This window comes from Anopheles cruzii, chromosome 2, assembly GCF_943734635.1.
Source record: "Anopheles cruzii chromosome 2, idAnoCruzAS_RS32_06, whole genome shotgun sequence".
Lineage (NCBI taxonomy): Eukaryota > Metazoa > Arthropoda > Insecta > Diptera > Culicidae > Anopheles > Anopheles cruzii.
The window spans coordinates 41,202,736-41,220,984 of record NC_069144.1 but is presented as its reverse complement, the minus strand read 5'-3'; the positions used below and the strand labels follow the sequence as shown (position 1 = coordinate 41,220,984).

Sequence of the window (18,249 nt, the reverse complement as noted above, 5' to 3'; positions counted from 1 at the left end):
CGTCCGCTGGTCTGATCTTTGAATTCCTTTCGCCGCCCCGTGGGTTTAATCGGACGTGTAGCATAATGTTTAAATCAACGGTTCTCGAATGACAATCGTTGGCAAACTGGAGAATGAAGTGCAAATTTTAACCAACCCACCACTACGAACTGGAAAGGGGGATTAAAAGTGCGACGACGGACGACGGCCAGTTCCAGACGAAGACGTTGTCTGAATGCGTTGCAAACGATAAACACTTCCCAGCGTCGGGTGGGTTCCCGGTCGCAGTGGCGCAGCATAACGTCTTATCGTTCCGCGCCGTGGCAGCTGTCAGTCTTGATGGATCTCCAAGGTAAGACACCCGGTAACCCCGCCCAGAGAGAGCAGGGACCGTCGGTGTAAGCGTTTATCTGCAGTCATCAAATGCCAAAATAGTCGTCTTTCGAAATTATGCTGTCCGTCATTTCGGTGCGCCGTAAACGGGACCGGACCGGCAAAGGTAAGAAAGAGCAGTATCCCTTTCGAGGCGGCGTCCTGAGGGCGCGGGCAGGGTACGTATCTTTCCGTCCGGGCCTCCCCCACGGCACTGACCGGCGCTTTGTCCTCGAGACGTGTACCGAAGCCGGCTAAAGTGGCAAATAACTTTCTTATTTTCATTGACGCAACATTCCATTGCGGTAAACCGAGCGATGAATAGGGGATCCTGAGCGAAGGAATCCCCGGTCCCGACCCACCGGGGTTCCGGTGAAATACCGACGGCCACCGCAAAAGGATGAAGAAATGAGTAGCAATCAGCATTGCAATTGAGAAAAGAAAGCAAGCTGCAGCAGTGAGACACGACGGCAGAATCGGATCCAAGATCCACGGCCTTCTGTGGTCTTGATGTCAAAGTATACTTTTTTGTTTTGTTTGGTTGAAAATGCGGCTAAGATGTTTGTGACGATGATCCGGCTGCAAACGGCTGTGGCCGAGCCAGTGTTCGTTATCGTTTGGCGTCCTTCGGGAGCGACGATGAACAGGGATCCTCAAAGGGAGAAAATGTGTACATTGAGCGACGAATAAAGATAATGATTATTGCCGATGAAGACACGAAATGGAATGGGCGCTTCGGGAGTGCGCCAGCGGCCAAGCTGAACATGGTTTGTCCATGGCTGAATCGAAGAAAAGGACCTCATTTTTTGGGTGAGCTAATTTTCTTAAATATTATTTATGACACTACTAAGAAAGATGAGGCTTGTTGCTCATGTAACTTATGAATTTGGTTCGTTTTTAAATGCAACAAAAAAATATTTATTTTTATAAAAGGAAGTCGTGGGTGGGTTGTGCTGTTTATGCTGACCATTGGTGCTAACATAAAGGTTCTCAAATCACGACACAGTATTTGATAATTATTTCTTGTTCATATAGACAAATATAGCTGTGGTACCCGGCAAAGCTGTACTACTTTGAGCAATTTATAATTATTTGCGCAAGTGTAGCTCCGAAGGTAAGGCATATCCCACAAAAGTTAATACCTCGACGAATGATGAAACTTTGCTCCCAGAAACATTAAGCTGCATCGTCTCTATCAACGTAACGACGTAGAAAAATTGCCAGCTCTGAACCACTTTTGTGGCCAAGTTTAAAAGCTTCGGGCCAAACGAAACTTGCATATTGAGCCCGTCAGTTTGCAGCGTCAGGAACTTCGCATTTTTAATCGATTTATAAAATGTTTCCACGGCGACAGAAATGGGTTGATGAAGAGCGGAAGCTTATCAAACGCGTTGGCCAAAGAGCTCCGTGGCTCGAAACAGTGCTGGCCAGTGGGATAAGATCGTTCAAACTACTGCTACGAAAGAAGCGATGCTTCAGAATCGATTACCGTGGCCGAGCCGAGAGGCGAACGAACACAAATAGTTTGCACAATTTTCTGAAAAGCCCGCCCCACTCGTTTGATGCATTTGAAGTGATTCCGTGCAGTTTCCTTAAGGCATAAACAGCCACAACGGCGCTAATAATAAATCTTTCAAACAACCTATTCAAGAAATAGTTTACACTCGTTGGACCTAGCCATGAACCTTAGGTTCTCGTAGGTTTAGGAAAGTTTTCGAAAGTTGCTAATAAAACTGAACTCGCTCAAGTAGTGTGCAGAGGCAAAGTCGAAATGAATTATATTTTCCTACGCAAGCCAAGCGGTTGGCGTCGAAGGAATAGGAAGGATAAAAAGGGGACGCCCGTGGAAAGTTCATAATTTTAATAACTTCCAATTAGCCACCAGTGCAGGCGCCAATCGAGCGCGTCTTCCTCGATCGCTCGAGATCTTAAACTGCAAACTATCGCGTCCCCCCCGGTCCGTTCGGTTCAATCCAGACCGATCCGGCCCGGCCAGAAAGTATGCTCGGGCCGGGCTCGGGCTCGGGCCACACAATTTACGGCATAATGGCAAGTGGCTCGTTCACTGGCAAACTGAAAACTAATAATCTCCTCGATGAAGTGCCAACGGCTGCAGTTGAGTTAATGGTGCCGCAGCCGCACCAGGATCCCTCGCACGGTCGCTTCGCACCGCAAGACCGGGGGCCACAATATGGAATAAGCATTTGGAGCGAACGGCGCGCGTCTTGTGCACACAAAGACGCGGGATTATTGCCCCGCCCCGCTGCAATTCCCATGGGCGGCCGCAGATTCTTACACGGTCGTGGGCCCCGCCGTGTAGTAATTAAATGGGGGCGAAGAAAGTTCGCTTTTTCACCCCACCCGAACATTATGTCATCATCAGAAGAGCAGGCGCTGCCTCCGGCGTTATCTGAGTGTCGTGGGAGACGCGTTCGATTGGACGAGTTTAGTGAAACCGAGAACGCGCCGTTTTTCCTCATATTTTCCACCTCAAAAGCATAGAAAGCATTAACCCACCTTTGGTGGCCCTCGAACTCCGACGGAGAACCGATTCCGAAGGACGAGGTTATCGAGCGGGATTATGGGAAAACTTTGGCGCTTGTAATGTGCGTTCGGTCGCCGGTTCGCCCATTTCCCGGAACAGTCGATTCCGCGGTCTGGCGGTCTCTCACAAGACGTTCGGTCGTTCGGTGACGCAAGTTTGGTGACGTTTGGCGCGAGCCCAAAAGGGTAACGAATGAAAATTGGTCCGAAACTATGCGCGAACTTTTGCGGCACCAAAACTCAAGATAATTAAACGCCGCAAGGTATGCAACCCGACCATCATCGTCGAGTGCACTGCAGCGCGGTCGCAGTGCATTAGCCAGCGAGCTTAGCGATGTGACAATGTCGCAGGCAAAAAGGGTCCTAAAACCAGGGTAGGTAGGGTGGATCCGGGCGTTGCCACGGATTCCGGTGGGCCGCGTGTGGGATTAGTTTGGAAAATCGCTCCGCAAACGGAGCAGCGAAGCGCCGACTGTCATCAGGACGAGTGGAAAACTTTTACTTCCCATCGCCTCACCGGAAGTCTTTATGCACCACCCCGTCTTGAGTGAGCCGGGGCCGGAGAGCGAGAAAAGAAAACGAAACCCGGCGTGTTTAAACTCCTGCCGGATGTAGCGCGCTCGTAGCGCGAATGGTGATTAAAATTGATTAGTTCACTCAGTGGATTCGCATAACCGGTGGCAGTTCCGGTTTGGGAGGGCGTCGGCTGCGTTGCTAAGCGATTATCAATGGAGTACGCGGGAGTGGAGCGGAAACTGGTACCTTACAGGGCGTCGAGGCTCGTACATATGGCGCTGGCGATGGTAATACTCTCATCCCTGTGCTCGGTGTGTAAGTAGCTTAATCGTGTTTGTAAAACGGATTTTCTGCAACATTGGCCAGGCCGCCGGGCCTTCGGGTCTTATCGCTGTGGGGGGATACTAAAAATCCGGTTGCTGTCCCGTTCAAACAAAGTCGAACGGTCAACAAAGCGAACGCTCACCAGGCCAGTGTGAGATGATTTGTGGCGCCCGGATTTGGTTCGGAACACGGTGGAAACTACTTTCAAAGCGAAACACAAGCGGAAAACGAAGGAACAAATAAAAGAATTCAGGCAGGCGGCAGAAGCAAAAACATCCCGTTGTCTCTGTGGAGCTTGACGTTTATTTCTCATTTCTCTTTTTATTTAAAAACATGTACAGTTTATTTTCATTCATTTGTGTCCATTACCGTTGCGTGTGTGTGTGGTTTGAATTTTCAATGGTTAGAATCATTTCGTAATGTATATATTTTCTTCGCTCCGTCGTGCTCGTTAGATTTCTGTTCCGTTTTTCTCCGTTTCCTTCTTGTTTGTTCGGTTGTGTTGTTACTCATCAACGAAATGCTTTCTCTCGCCCTGCACGCTGCTTCTTACGTTGGTTTTTTTGTGGCCTGTGTTAATATCTCCATGTTTTTCTTTTCTTTACGCTTTTTTCACTTTCCCTCGAATGCACTTCCTGCTCTCTCTCTGTCCGTTTCTCGCACGCTTTCACGCTGGGGTTTTAAAACTATTTGCTAATGAGTTTTTAAAATACGGTTTGAATTCCTGACTCAAAACATTTCGCCTTCGATCGCGGATTTCCCTTGCGAGCTCGCGTACACTCTGAGTATGAAGGTATCTTTACACACACTGCGACGGACACTGCGACCACCACGAATGTTGACGACGAGGAGGATGAATCGGCCTTGCGGCGTTCGGCAGCAAGTTGTGTTGCGCGCAAAGTGCTAGAAAAATTTGGCTTCGACTAAAATATATGCACCGCATGTTTTGAATGGCAAAAAGATGCTCCACGTCGCAATGTAATTAAACAGATGAGCGATGAAGCACCCGAGCGGCTTTGGGCCCGGCACTCGGCACACTTAACACAACACAGTAAACCCGGACCGGAAAAGCGTAAATTCGTCCTCCATCCGTCCTCCGTATAGCTTTTCGTCGTACATTTAGTGCTGCTCCGCTGAGCGGGTTACATGTACTAGGTGTCTTACTCGCTCGCAGCCTGAGCACTTGCAGGTCCTCCCCGGGGAGCTAGAGGACTAACCGATCGGCGCAAACAAATCAAAATGCCAAACGGCGTTGGCCAAACAGCGGGTTTGGCTTGATGGTTATGTATCACATTCATTGATTTGCGGGTTACTATTTTGTCCACTTTAACTAATCGGTTTAACCATCGCTCGCAGCGCTCAGCGGCAGCGCAATAGAGCTTCCTGCAGAAGAGGGGGGTTTGTGGGGCTTTTTTAAGAGGAGATACCTATGTCGGTTTTGAGTCCTGCCTGTGGGTTGATCCTCGTTGATTCCGTCTTGGCCGGGGGCTATCTTCGGCTATCCTCTAAACGGTTCGGGCTCGCGTATCGGACTCACCGATGGCCGCACCGTGGTCCTGCGAATGGCCTACGCCTTCGCTGGTTCCGGGGCGTAGCGCAAGCAGACAGATGAGGGCACTCCCGAGTGGTACGGCCACCGCCTTCGACGTGGCTGCCAGTGCCGCCAGCACGGCAGCAGAAGCAATGGACGAAGCGCAGGAAATGAAGTTGATGAGCGTGTCCACCAGCAGGGTACTGTGCGGGGTCCTGTCCACCGGCAGGCCCCCAGCGCAGCAGGTCAGCAGCAGGATCAGCAAGGCCGGCCCCGCGGCCAGAAGCAGCCGGCCGGTCGTTGGGCGCGGCAACCCCGTCGGGGCACCGTTTTTCGATGCCAGCGCTTTGGCCGCCGTCTCCAGACAGATTTGGAAGTCACGGTAGTCCAACCGCGTTATGGCACAGTAGTGGTTGAGCAGGCAGACCCCCTCGCAGGTGCCGGTTGCGTGGCGCACCGAGTTGGCCCGGTAGTACCTTGGTGGAGGAGAGGAAGGTTGAGATACGGTTGAGTGCAATGATACGGTAAAATGCTAGAAGAACCCCAAAAACTAGTTAAAAGAGTTTCTCGATAGGTCTCGTGCCGGAAATAAGCTGGGGGGTCCACGAGGGGTCAAAGTCTACACTCTGACTTTGGATCACATTCTCCACCGCAGCGCAGAGGACGACGAGTGGCCGGACGACACGGACGGCACGGACACGAAAAAATCTTATTTCAAGGGTAATTGAACATCAGTGCTGCAGAAAATGGGTTCATGGGTTCGGCTTTCAGTTATGAGTTACTTCCGCCCCAAGACCGTCCCGCCGTGCCTTGCAAGGATCACCCGCAAGGTCTGTCCGCAGTGTCCGCACACACACACACATATTTCCCCGCACTTTATCGGGTGCACTCCATTCCCGGAAAGGATAGCGTTTTGCCTTGCACCCATCCGATGTGACTCCGATGGCTGCCATCCGCGGGGCCGGGATTTTTCGCGACTACCACCGGAAGCGATGGCCCCGGAGCTCATGAATAAGAAATAGTGTGAGATAGCTTTCGGTTCTTGGTTTTTTACTCTTCTCTGGCTCTGGCCAAAGAGGATTAGACTGTCACGAAGATGTTCTCAGTCAGTCGCCTGGAAGAAAAACCCTTCAAAAAGAGACCGGGAAGCCGGCAAGCCGGTGGCAAGAACTTCCGGCAAAACTTCCGGCCCGGTTCGGGACGGGGGGGGTGGTTGTTGGTCCATCCAGCAGGGAAACTAGCACATTCCAGCATCCCGCCTGTGTGCGGTGCGGTGCGGTGTGTGACAGTTTCGTGCGATAACGGCACGAAAGCGTGATAAGGCGCCGGGATCCACTCGTCGGGCTTGCCAGGCGACTTCCGGCAAACTCTGCGAAGGACCAAGAGTCTTACCAAGGCCTCTTGGCCACACTGTGATTGAAACCGAACTGCTGTTAACCAACGCGGACTCCCGGAGCCGACAAAAAGGGGAAAGGAATTTAAAAGGGTGATTCATTGGCCGGCGGACGGAAGGATTCCGGAGCCCCGGAGCTTGCAAATGACAACACAGCTCACGGACGCCGGCTTTTGGGGCACTGGAAAGTTTTCTGATTGCACACAAGAAAGATTATTGTTACTTCCACCATCCCCACTCCCGGTGCCCGGGCGTTCCGGTGAACTGTCAGTCCCGTCGCCCACTTCCGGTATCCGCCCCGGGAAAAGAGCTCGGAATCCATTCATCGGCCGGGTGGGTCGGTGTCATCCACACTCGGTACCACCGGTACCAGCCGGTTTTGATGCGGATTTTCCGGTCAACACTCCCCGTTCCCCCCTCGTTCGGTGGGCGTTGCTTTTCCCGAACCGAACCGTGTGCCGTATCCTTCCCGATGACATGGTTGGCGCATGTTAGGGTTGGATAGCCACCCAGCCCAGCCCAGCACGAGCCTGAGTCCTTCGGCCGCTTCCTGAAAAGGGTGGTCGGTGGACTTCAATCACGGAGAAGAGGATAACCGATGATGGGACCCAATTCCGGGGTGTCTTCCGTCACGAGCATGCATACTCGCCGACCGGCCCCACTCCCGGGATGATATGTGTAGGGTCAGGATGAATGGTATAAATAAAATGCTAGATTACTTTCCCCGCTCCCCTGGGGCCCCTTTAGCCCATCTGCCGAGCATCGGAAGAAGATCTCCGAGACTCGTTCCGAGACTGCTGCTGCTGCTGGTGCCACCATCGCCACCGAAAGGAGATTTGAATCTGAATAAACCATAACAAATCCCAAAATTGCTCTCTTATAGGACCACACAATCGTGTGCACATACACACACATACACACGTAGACACACGTTAGTGCCGGGTCGGTGTTTGTGGGTCGAGTGTGGTGTTATGTGGTGAGCGAAAATCCCGCAAGAAAATGGAATGCCGATAGTGGTGGCTGCTGGAGCTGGAGTGCGGTCGTCGGAATTGAGGGTGAGACGAGAGAGTAGGACCCGAGAGGGGGCCCCCCGAACCAACACATACGCAGTTTCATGCACGCATGAAATAGATAATGGAATGCGTGTGGCGAAGGCGATCTTCCGTTCGAGCGGAGCTTTCGTTGGCGAGATGTCTTGGGTTCGCTTTTCGGTTCGCCGGGCCGTCCCAAGGCTCGTGTAGCTGGAAACCTGAATCCCGGGATCATCCACAGAATCCCGGTCCCATTCGTCTTCGTAGGCGCAGACCCTTCCGGTTCCGGGGCCCCGTCGATGGAACGGCGGCGTTCTCCGTTCTTCGCTAAACCCTCACGTCTCACGTCGGATCTTCAGACTGCCGGAAGTTACATCGTCGAAGTAGGCGGCGGTGGCGGGTAGCGAACGAAAACAGAAAAACTGCGAACTAACTTCTCCGCGTAATCTATGGCTTAGATCGTTCGGTTGGCAGGTCGCGATTTTGGAGGGCCCCCGGGATCGGCATTATGGATGTTTTCGGTGATTTGGCTTCGCGGCCCCTGCAACCAGCGTAAGACCAAATGGACCTCGCGAGAGGATCCTCGGTCATGGCTCGTTCGCGCGACCCTGAGCGCAAAAAAATCGCATCCTTTCAGGCCGCGATTCCCGCAAATCACGAGTGTTTTGGTGATAAGAAATCCTCCGGCCATCGTAACTGGGATTAGGGGGAAAATAGTGCGCAGTGGGCCAGGATTTCGGGAGACGATACCCACGAAATTTGGGGACACCCGTTATCCGGCAGGTCGCTTCCGGCATATCTCGGGCAGATCTCTGTAAGGCCGAAAGTGTTATTTATCTGGCTCCGAATCGGGTGGAATTCACGGAATTATTCTGGCGGCTGCAAAGGTCACCGAAAGGGCACGGGTGACTTACTTCATAAACTGCGCGTCGTCCGCGTTGTTGAACCGATCGGCCAGGTTGTGCAGGGCGACGGACGACACGTCGCTCAGCCCGTAGTAGTAGGTGGTGAGGTTGTACTCGGGCTGCCACACGGCTTCCTCCAGCTTGTTGGCCTGCTCTAAGTCTAGGTAGTACTGCGTGTAGTCTAAGACCTGTGGGACATCGCACGACCGATCCAATTAGTGGCTCAATTCTTCCGGGAAGCACCGGGATAAGGCAACAGAGGTAAAGGGAGAGTCGGAGGACACGTACCTGCCCTGTATCGGTGTCGAATTTGTACAGTCGCATGGCGGGATTGTTGGACTCGCCGCTTCTCCGGGGACTTATCGAGGGTGCAATCATCATCCAGGAGACGGGTTTTCCTGTCGGAAGGTTAGGGAACCGGATTAGGTATCGTGGCCCCACCGTTGACCGCGGTGGAACGGGACACTTACCCACTTCATTGTACACTACCCGGAAGGAGTCTGAATGCAGATGGCCGAAGAACTGTCCCTGGATGATCGACGAGTAGCGCTTGACGAGCCGCAAGTAGCGCGCGTTGTTCTTCTCGGTGAAGCTGGAGTGCCCGAACGGCATCATGTGGCCAATGTGGCGCTCGTCCGAGCCTGGTGGTATGTGTCCTACGATATATACCTGCCAACGAGAGAGGAACGGAGCCCACAATGAAACGGCATCGAGTATCGATCAGCGGCGTATCTAAAATTCAATTATGACCCATAAAACGTAACACATCCCGTAATTCGCCCCGTCGGAAGGGGGACCTTAAAAGACACGCTCCGGGCCCGAAGAGAGCCTGGCCGAAAGTGGTCTTATCGGTTGACCGCACCCGCAATTCGGTTGACCCACCGCGCCGCTCGGAGCCGACAGATTGATTGGAATCGGATCAGGTAAGCGGAGCCACCCGAAGACGCCGGCCGGCCGGCCCGAAAAGTGGTGAAATAAATGAACCGAAACTCGGAGCCGGTAGATATTGATTGTCATAAAATGGCTATAAAACCACAGTTCCCGGGCGGCGGTCCGGATCCGGTTGGTTTGTGGAGGTGGGTGGAACAACAACAAATCCTTCCGAACAAGCCGCTCCGAAATTGGTTCCAATAAATTCGATGACTTTGAGGAAAACTTTACCCCGCCAGCCCCCGGACGGCGCTCTCTCTTCTCACTCACAGGACCTTCGATAACATGGCGGAATGACTAATGGATTCGCTCCGGTTCGCTTCGGTTCGATGATGAATTATACAGATCGCCGCCGGCCGGCTGGGCCCGGGAATCGGTCGAGTCATCCGGTGGCAATATTTAATGCGCCCACCTTATGTTGGGCCCACACCGGAGCTTCCATCGCCGCTTTCCTCGGGATGCCTCGGTTCTTTCTTCGCCACCGGAACAACAGCAGCATCACGTGCACCCGCAGGACGACTCGTGTCATTTGTCGGGGCCAGATTTGAAGTTTATTGATTTTTCTCGGTCTCCGTCTCCCCGGGGGGGCGAGAAAGGCGACAGACAGCGGACACCGGAACCTCGTTTGCCGAACGGTAACTGGCGGTCACTGAATTGTTAATGCGTCGAGGATGTAAATTCTTTGGAGAGAGCGCATTCGGCAATCCCGTCGGTTTCTTCGTCACCGACACCGGTGTGTGCCGGTGTGTTGGGAATGTTAACTCAATTATTCAATCGCCTTCAGCGAGAGCCGAGGCCAAAAAAATCACCGAAGCATATTACAACTATTGATCGCTCACAAATATCCCATAGAAGCGGGCCAGCAGTTCGGTCTGGTGAGGATTGAATTTTAAGACACGATTACTTTTCGAAGCTTGATGGATAATGTCATAAGACCTGTTATCCTAACCGGCCCCCCTTTCCGTCCTGCCGTCCGTCAGCCGTCAGCACGGGGATCAGAAACATCAAGGAGCCTTTCGTTCACCACAGATCTCGGAATGGATTCAATCAGGCGATGGCCAGCATCGGCCGGTCGTAAATCAGTTTCCGGTTCGATTACCGACAGAAATCTGTCTTACGGTGTACGATGTGCAGAGAATTCTTTCGACCAGCGCATCGCACATTTACTACACAACGGCCGACGGTGAACCGGTTCCACTAATCGAGTAGAATAAATGGAGGATTAAGCGGTGGCCCGGTGGGCCAGCGTCCGCTGCTTGGCCATTCACATCATGTCCTAAATCTCGGCCTCAAATTGCATACCACCGGCCACTGGCCGGTTGATGGTTATGATGATGATTCGGCGCCTCGAGTTGCTGGGGTTGCTGCTGCTGCATCCTGCCAAGGGCCGGCAACATCCTCGAAACCGAAGCCTTTTTTCTGGGGTGAGCCGGAAACTGCTGATGTCTGCCTGCCTGCCGTAGGCTTCTTCGGCTCGGGGCGGGCCGGCGAAGAACATCTTTCTGTGCTCCATTTCCGGAGCCCAGAGCCCGGTGTTTCTCGGGCATCGTATCCGTTTGAAGCGAAGGCAACGCAGAGCCGCACCGAGCGCTGCACCCACTGGCTGCGGGCATAAAAAAGGCTCACGTTTCCGACCCACCGGAAGCTGAAATCAATACGGAACGATAAGCGGCAACAGTGGCAGCAGCAGCAGCACTAAAGCCGCACGAGATTATTGATTTATCCGGTTCTGCTGTTTGCGCCAGACGCTATTGGATGGTTTGCTACAAAGTTGTGAAAATATGCCCGGTCCCGCCCGGGTTGGTGGCCATTTCATAGAAAGGCCGCACATTATGCTCCCATTACTGTGTCGCACGAAGTCACGATTGAGGCATTACTTCTCCGGCCGGCCACTGGCTCCGGCCGGAGTCTTAAAGCTCATTCACAGATTACTCTGGATCTGGCCCGGTTTCCGGCTACGCTAAGCCACTCGATTTATAATGCCAGGTCCTGATCGATGGAGCAGATTGCAGAAATTCATTAACTCACCACACTCACCCAACGGGCCACTGGGTGGACCACGATAAATCGAAACCATAACTCGTGACTCGTAAGTTCGCGAAATGCGCGGCGCCAGGAGCAACTTTTCTTAAACGGCTCACCGGCGGGTTTCGTGGAACAAACGAAAGAAACGCGCGTCCCGGTGCCATTAATCGGTGGCGTTAATCGATTTTTAATTTAGTTTTAATTTTATCAGCTGCACCGGACAAGCTACCAGCCACTGGATCATTTTAATTTCGCGCCCATCCAAGCCATGCTGGTTGATGTTGTTCCAAGCCCAGCCAGCGAGTCCAAAACTTTTCATTTTGAATCGATAACGACCTATGGCTGGTGTCGGAGCAAATTTCGATAGTCATTTAGTCAGTCAGCCAGCGAGCGGTAATCTAATCGTTGACTCGACTTAAGCTCCACTTGATGGCCCGGGCCCTTGGCGTTAATTCCTGGGCGAGCCGGGAAAACAGTTTTCCCCGGCCACGGCCCCCTGCTCGGCGAACCGAGGGCAGCCGAACAACAGGCGAACGAGTGTTTAAATCCCGTAGCAGCGAAACTTTTCGCCTTTTCGCTCGAAGCGCCTGTTCGGGGTGGCCTAAAAAATGGTCCGGTCATCCGGTCGGTCCTTTATCTACCGGGACCGGGACCGGGACGGCGAGGCAGCCTGGTCCCGAAGGTTGACAAAGTTTTGCTTGCTGTCTCATAAATACTGACGGTGGCGGCCCCACTGCCCCACCAGCGTCGATCCATGTTGCGCAAGTTTAAGCAGGACACTGATAAATAGCAGAACGCCCGGCAGCAGCACTCCCCCCCCTCCACCCCTCCCCCCTCCTGCGACGGTATATTTGCGCCCGAATGGTGCCCGGCGAGTGCTTTCGAATCGCACAGCCCGGCGATTCCGCCCGTCTGACGCTAATTATGGATAATCAAATGGCGAATATTTCAAGTGAAAAGTTTCGCGCGCCCCGAGATAATAATGATCGCGCGTGACCTTTTTTCCCTCCAGGGTGGGTGGCATATTTTTCGCTTACGATTTCCCCGAAGGGAACGAAATCACGAACGATAAGACACGGTGGTGGCCGTCATCCGTCATCCGCGAGCCTGTTCGACGTTCCCGCGAAACCGCGCCCGCCCTCGGGACAGTAAATGAATATTGGGCGCGAGATTTATGGTCGGTCCGGACAATTGGACCCACCCACCAATTGGCAGCCTTGAGCGCTTAAAACGGTACCAAACGATGTTTACCCATTCAGGAGGCCACTGCTACTCGTGAGGAGTGTCCGAAAGGTGTGAAATATTTCACTCGAAGCCGTTCGCAAATTACGTGGATCAGGTGTTCCAACCGGCGCGGTTACCATTGTTGGCCACGGTCACGGGGGACCGCGGGGTGTCAAGTAATTATCGTACACTGTGTACACTGTGTGTGTGCACACACACACCGGGGTCCGTAACAATCTGTTTGCGTAGCGTTCCGGCGTTCCGAATTACAGCCGCCCCAAATTCGCTGAGCACGCCCCAAAACCAACGGCTGCCTGGTGACGGGGTGTAGGGGATGTGGTGTGTTTGTTTCGCGTATGACAACACCCAGTCCGGGCCATGTGAGGCTCCTGGGTTGAGCCCGTAAGATCAAAGCCCAATTACGGGCCAAACACTATTGCGACCGCCGGGCAAATATTTTGACATACCGAGCGACGCACACATCCGCATCCGCGACAAACTTTTCCCCATGACCACACACACACGCGCACGTGAGCGTTTTATGTTTAATCAGCACCTGCGGTCGGATTCACGGCGGATCAGATTAATCCTGTTCTGGGGCCGCGTGCGCTTATCACCGTTTATGGGTGAGGATTGAAGGACATCTCACGCAACTCGATTCCAACAGCACGCGAATGCTAAGCTGGCCGGTGTCAATTAATGGTACCTGGCCCGGGCACGAAGCATAATTAATGCCACGGCCACGACCTGTTAACACCTTGCGGGCTTAAGTTGCGAACTATTAAACTTAAACCCGGCAAGCAGTCTTTTATTAACCGATTATTTAACCCCAGTAGGGCCCTTGGCTCCTGGTGGCTCCAACAGATAAACGGCCCGCGTCTGCTTTTGGGTGGGACCCGCAAAAAAAATGCCCGCCTCAGAGTGCGCCACAAAAAATGGGCAAACTTATCCACCGACCGCCGCCTATCCTTAACATCTTGCCACGGCGGGCGCGCGCGCACGTGTACCGACGTCCTGAGACAATCTCATTAAACCCGCCGCGTGTGCGCTGGATAAGAAAGTTTCGAACGGTTGGGCGGGCTCCTTCTACAGAGAGATTAAGAACCGGTTGCCGGAGGCACCCGCTCGAAATCGCTCGTCTGGCTCGCGCTCGGCAGACAAACATAACGGGCGGGATGAACCAAAAAAAATCCACCTAAATTAAACCCCAAAAAATGGTCCAGTTACGACCAAACACCGACAGAGGGAGGAAAAAAACAACGGCGCGTCGAAGCGAAATTCCCAAAACTTCATTAACCAAGAGATTAACAACCGTGTGGATAATGGCCGAGATTGGGCGGCCAAAAATGTGTGTGTGTTTCGTCGGGGCGAACGCGAACGAGGCGGATGTTTGCTCTCTGCTGCTCTGCTCACTCTTTGCCCGTGCACTTTGGCATTCTAACCGAAGGACCGGCATTTAATGGGATTGAGACTGGCTCTTGCCACGCGGTTGCCGTCGTTTTAAATCGCCATCCAGGGGGGGGCGGTGGTGGCCCTAGGCACCCCCCATCGGAGGATTCGCATTAAACTGGAAGAAAATGATGGTCGGTGTTGTTTCGGTTGTTGTCGGTGAAATTTCTTAATGTTGCACGACTGGATGGAATGGATGGATTACCGGCCAGGCACAATGCCAGGCTCCATCGATTCAGCGGCCAAGCGACCGGACCGGACCGGAGCGGTCGAGATTACACAAAACCCGCACCCGACCGCCCGCCCGCCGGGTGGGGTCGAACTTTGTTATGCGAGTTTTTTAATTAATTTTAATTTTTGCTTCCCGTGCTTCGTTCAATCCTTCGCGATGCAGCCCGATGGCGCACACCGGTTATGAAACAGCACACAGTGTAACAAATGGTGTCCCGGGCAGGACAGGACGAAGAAAACAATCCTGTAAACGAACCATCCCGCGGCACCGCGATCCAAAGAAAAGTGCGAAAAGCATCCCGACAGGACAGAGTGTCAGTGTAAGGATCACTGTGTTGCAGGCGCCGGATTGCAGGCCGTGCTTCTCTCCTCTCCCCTGGCCCCGGGTCCGGTCCGGACTTGGCCCCGCTTGGCGATGAACTTCGCAGTTCCGCCGTCACGTTATTGGATGGCTTTGGTCGTAGTTTCATTAAAGGATCGTTTTGAAGTTTTCTTTTCGCCATTACTTTTTTCTGTGTTCGTTTGCGTCACGGTTTCGGGCAACAGTTTTCAAGAGTGCACAAGTTTCACGGCAACGCCGTTGCCCGGTTGGGTTGGCCCGGTGTAGTTTCGTGTTCGTGTTGCCACCCCGCGACCCCGCAGGACAGGAGTCGCGCAGGGTCACGCCAAACAACAAACAGCAAATTGTTTTCAGTCGTTCGTATTACACAATGTTTTATCTGCTCTCTGTTTTCGGTTCTATTTTTTTAAGTTTTGGGTGGGATGGTGTTCGTTTTATGCTTTTGCACAAAAAAACTTGGGACTCGCCACGCGTTTCGATGCTTTTTGTAGGCGTTTCGACGCCCGCGCCCACGGCCGTGGTATCTGTGTGTTCGGCGGGCAGGACTTCGGCTTTTTATTGCGCCACCGGCATTTGTTTTTCTTTCTTTCGAAAAGCCCACGCCGAAAAGGGTCAGCGCAGGACGGCCCTGATGCTGAAGCTCGGGGTAAAAAACTCCACAATCCATAAAAATGATGCTTCTGCCTTTTTCGGGGGACCGTTGACACATTTTTGGTTTGGCCAACTTTCGAACTTTTGGAATCAAACACTCCGGCACTCCATTTCGGTCCGGGTGGAAAAACATGGCTGGTACTTACAGTTTCCTTATTTCTACTCGATTTCGCTAGAACCTCCTCCAGCCATTCCCACTGCTTCTCCGACTCGTGGCTGCTTGATCCCGATAATGCACTGGCGTGGCCGACGAGGCCACCGTCGGGCACGTTGCTACTGCTGCCGTAGCCGCTCCGCCGGTCGCTGTACAGGTAGCCGGAGGAGGCGCTGCCGTCGCGGCCGTGGTAGTGCTTGCCGATGCCGTGGTGGTCAGCGTAGTGGCCACCGGCCGGATAGTGGTAGGAACCGTCCGGGCGCTGCTTTACCGCCGACGAGTGCGACTGCGAGTACTTCGGGTCGTGCCGCATGTAGTTGGTGTTTAAAGCTATGATCCTCAGCCGACTCTTGGTCTGCTCGATTGTGTAGTAACCACCTGCAGGAGACGGACGAGACCCCAGACCCCATTTTAATACCGGTCCTGTGAGAGCGGTTGATGCACAACGAGCCACGCTACGTACCTTTCTCGAACGTTTGCAGCGCCTCGAGTGGCAACCAGTGGCGCCAGAGGTCACCGAGCTGTTCGAAGTTCGCACTACCATCCTCGTGGCCGAGCACCGGAAACACAAACTGCGACGGAAACGTGCGGCTCATCAGCTCGGTGATGTTGCGCAGCACGTCCAGCCGTTTGCTGTCGTGCATCCGTTTGGCCGAGTGTGACAGCCCATCGCTAAGGGATTCGGGGAAGAGAAAGCCGAAGAAAAGTTAGTCACTTCGTAAGAAATACACTAAATTAGATCAAGCTGTGACAATAATTGCGACCGATGTTTTGCGACTCGTAACGACTTGCTTTATTCGAGCTAGCAAAAATGTCCACTCAAGGATAAGAAAATATGTATTCGGCGAACAACCGGACTGGAAAATCTGGACTTGGCCGAAGCGCCCAGAGTTTGGGTCCGAATAATAATGTTATCATGTTTTAAAAGTGAGAGGATTAAATTAAAAAAAAAACGAACTTTCGGTCCACTATTTGTGCGGCTGGTGAGGTTCAACATCTGCAGCAGGATAAGAAAATCGCAATGATAGAGATATCCCAATTAACTGGTTCATTGGTAATACATGAGTTAAAAAGTTTAAAAGTTCTTCTTGACATGTGATAGTTACAATCGTATCGAAAGATCAAACTTACGATATGCTTAGGTTAACTTATATCGGTGATCACCGATTTCCCATAAGTTTCAAAACACACTGCTTTCTGAAAACTTTGCTAGTTACTAGTTAGTTGCTTAGTTATTGATCCTTGGTGTATGTTGCAGAAATAGCCCCATCTGTGTGTCGTATTACGGATTAATAAGAAGCTTTGCAAGAAGCTCAGAAATTAGCTGAAATAAAAGTGAGCTGCCATCTAACCGCCTTCTTTACCACGGCGCGGACTGGATGAAGCTAATGAATTGACGAGTGCCCACTTTCGTTTGGCGCTCCTCACAAAATGGCGTCGGTGTCAGAAGATCATAGAAAATCATCCCTACTTAGTCTCTGCCGTTCAACGGCCGAGAAAGAGGATGTTTAAATTAAAGAAAAATCACCTTCAACGCTCGTGCCGGAACCGGGGTTGCGAAATTTATGCATCCAAATGCGAACTTAAGCCCTGGGGGGCTGAGGGCGCGGTTTGCCGCTTGAATGCCGCCCATTACATGGTGTTCCCGACCTTGAGTCGCATGATAGATCTCACCCCGGCAGGTGGCCCACCGCAGCCCCACGTAGACGGTCCGGTTCGCCGTCTCGCGATTGAAATAAATGCGCGGCCATTGCCGGTGGGCGGTGGGCCTTCCGGTTGGGCGGTGAGGCGCAAAATTTATTCAAATCATTCACCGGCCTGGGAAGTGGCAACAAAGGAAAAGGAAAAAAGCGACCTTTTTTGCAACGCTTTTGCTTACGCTGGCGCTCCTTTCACCCAATCTTGGGCTGCGATCTCATTCTCGAGGCGCTCCCGAACACCGGTCGGCTTTGACCCTTTATCCTGACCACCGATATCCGCGAGGCTTGTTCGGAAAACCTGGGCAACGCCGCACATTCACAGCTTCCACACCGGCGATCCACGGAGCGTTCCGTTTTTCGGGATCAAGTTAGGTATGAACGTGCCAAGAGTCGTGAAAAATTGTCACGAAGGCTGCATTTGCCTGCACACGCCTTGCGGCTTCCAGTTTCGGCACCGCGTCCGGCATCTTCCCCCTAATCCTTAAGGGAACCCACACCGAGAGTGCCGCGACCGGAACGACCTGCCGATAGGTAAATATGGAAATGAGATTCACCGGGCGATGGTCGTCGGTGGCGATGTCCTGGCGAGATAAATTCGATCTGTCGTGTAGATGGATGAAGCGAAAGGCCCTTCTGGCCCTTCGGCCACCGGACTGCGGTCCACTTAAGCTTCGCACCGTCGACGGTGGCCGCCGGGGAAGCTGTGAGTGTGTAATTTTAAATTATCGAACCCAGCTGACAGGGGTTCCTTCAAATCGGCTTCGGGCACGGGACTACTGCGCTGGTTGTGGGTTTTAAAATGATTTCACTGTGGGGCCGAAGGTACACTCACAGGAAAGGGGCAGCCAGCCGATGGCCAATCGACCGAAGATTCAATCGCCCGCCGCTTCCATAAATATCCTCGTAGTGACACTCCAGAATTAGCTTTCTAGCGCCGGTCCGATGGCCTC

At 52.8% G+C, this 18,249-nt stretch overlaps 1 protein-coding gene across 1 annotated transcript in view; it reads right to left on the bottom strand.

Annotated features, from left to right (window-relative positions):
* Positions 1-5,074: 5,074 nt before the first annotated feature.
* Positions 5,075-18,249, bottom strand: part of LOC128279074 (acid sphingomyelinase-like phosphodiesterase 3a) — a 37,316-nt gene continuing 24,141 nt past the window's right edge. Inside the window, exons 4-10 of the mRNA XM_053017796.1 lie at positions 16,063-16,271; positions 15,592-15,977; positions 9,066-9,264; positions 8,884-8,993; positions 8,605-8,783; positions 5,273-5,742; positions 5,075-5,118 (exon numbers count right to left, since the gene is read on the bottom strand). Coding sequence (XP_052873756.1) covers positions 5,075-5,118; positions 5,273-5,742; positions 8,605-8,783; positions 8,884-8,993; positions 9,066-9,264; positions 15,592-15,977; positions 16,063-16,271 — 1,597 coding nt within the window. The remainder of the gene's footprint in view (positions 5,119-5,272; positions 5,743-8,604; positions 8,784-8,883; positions 8,994-9,065; positions 9,265-15,591; positions 15,978-16,062; positions 16,272-18,249) is intronic.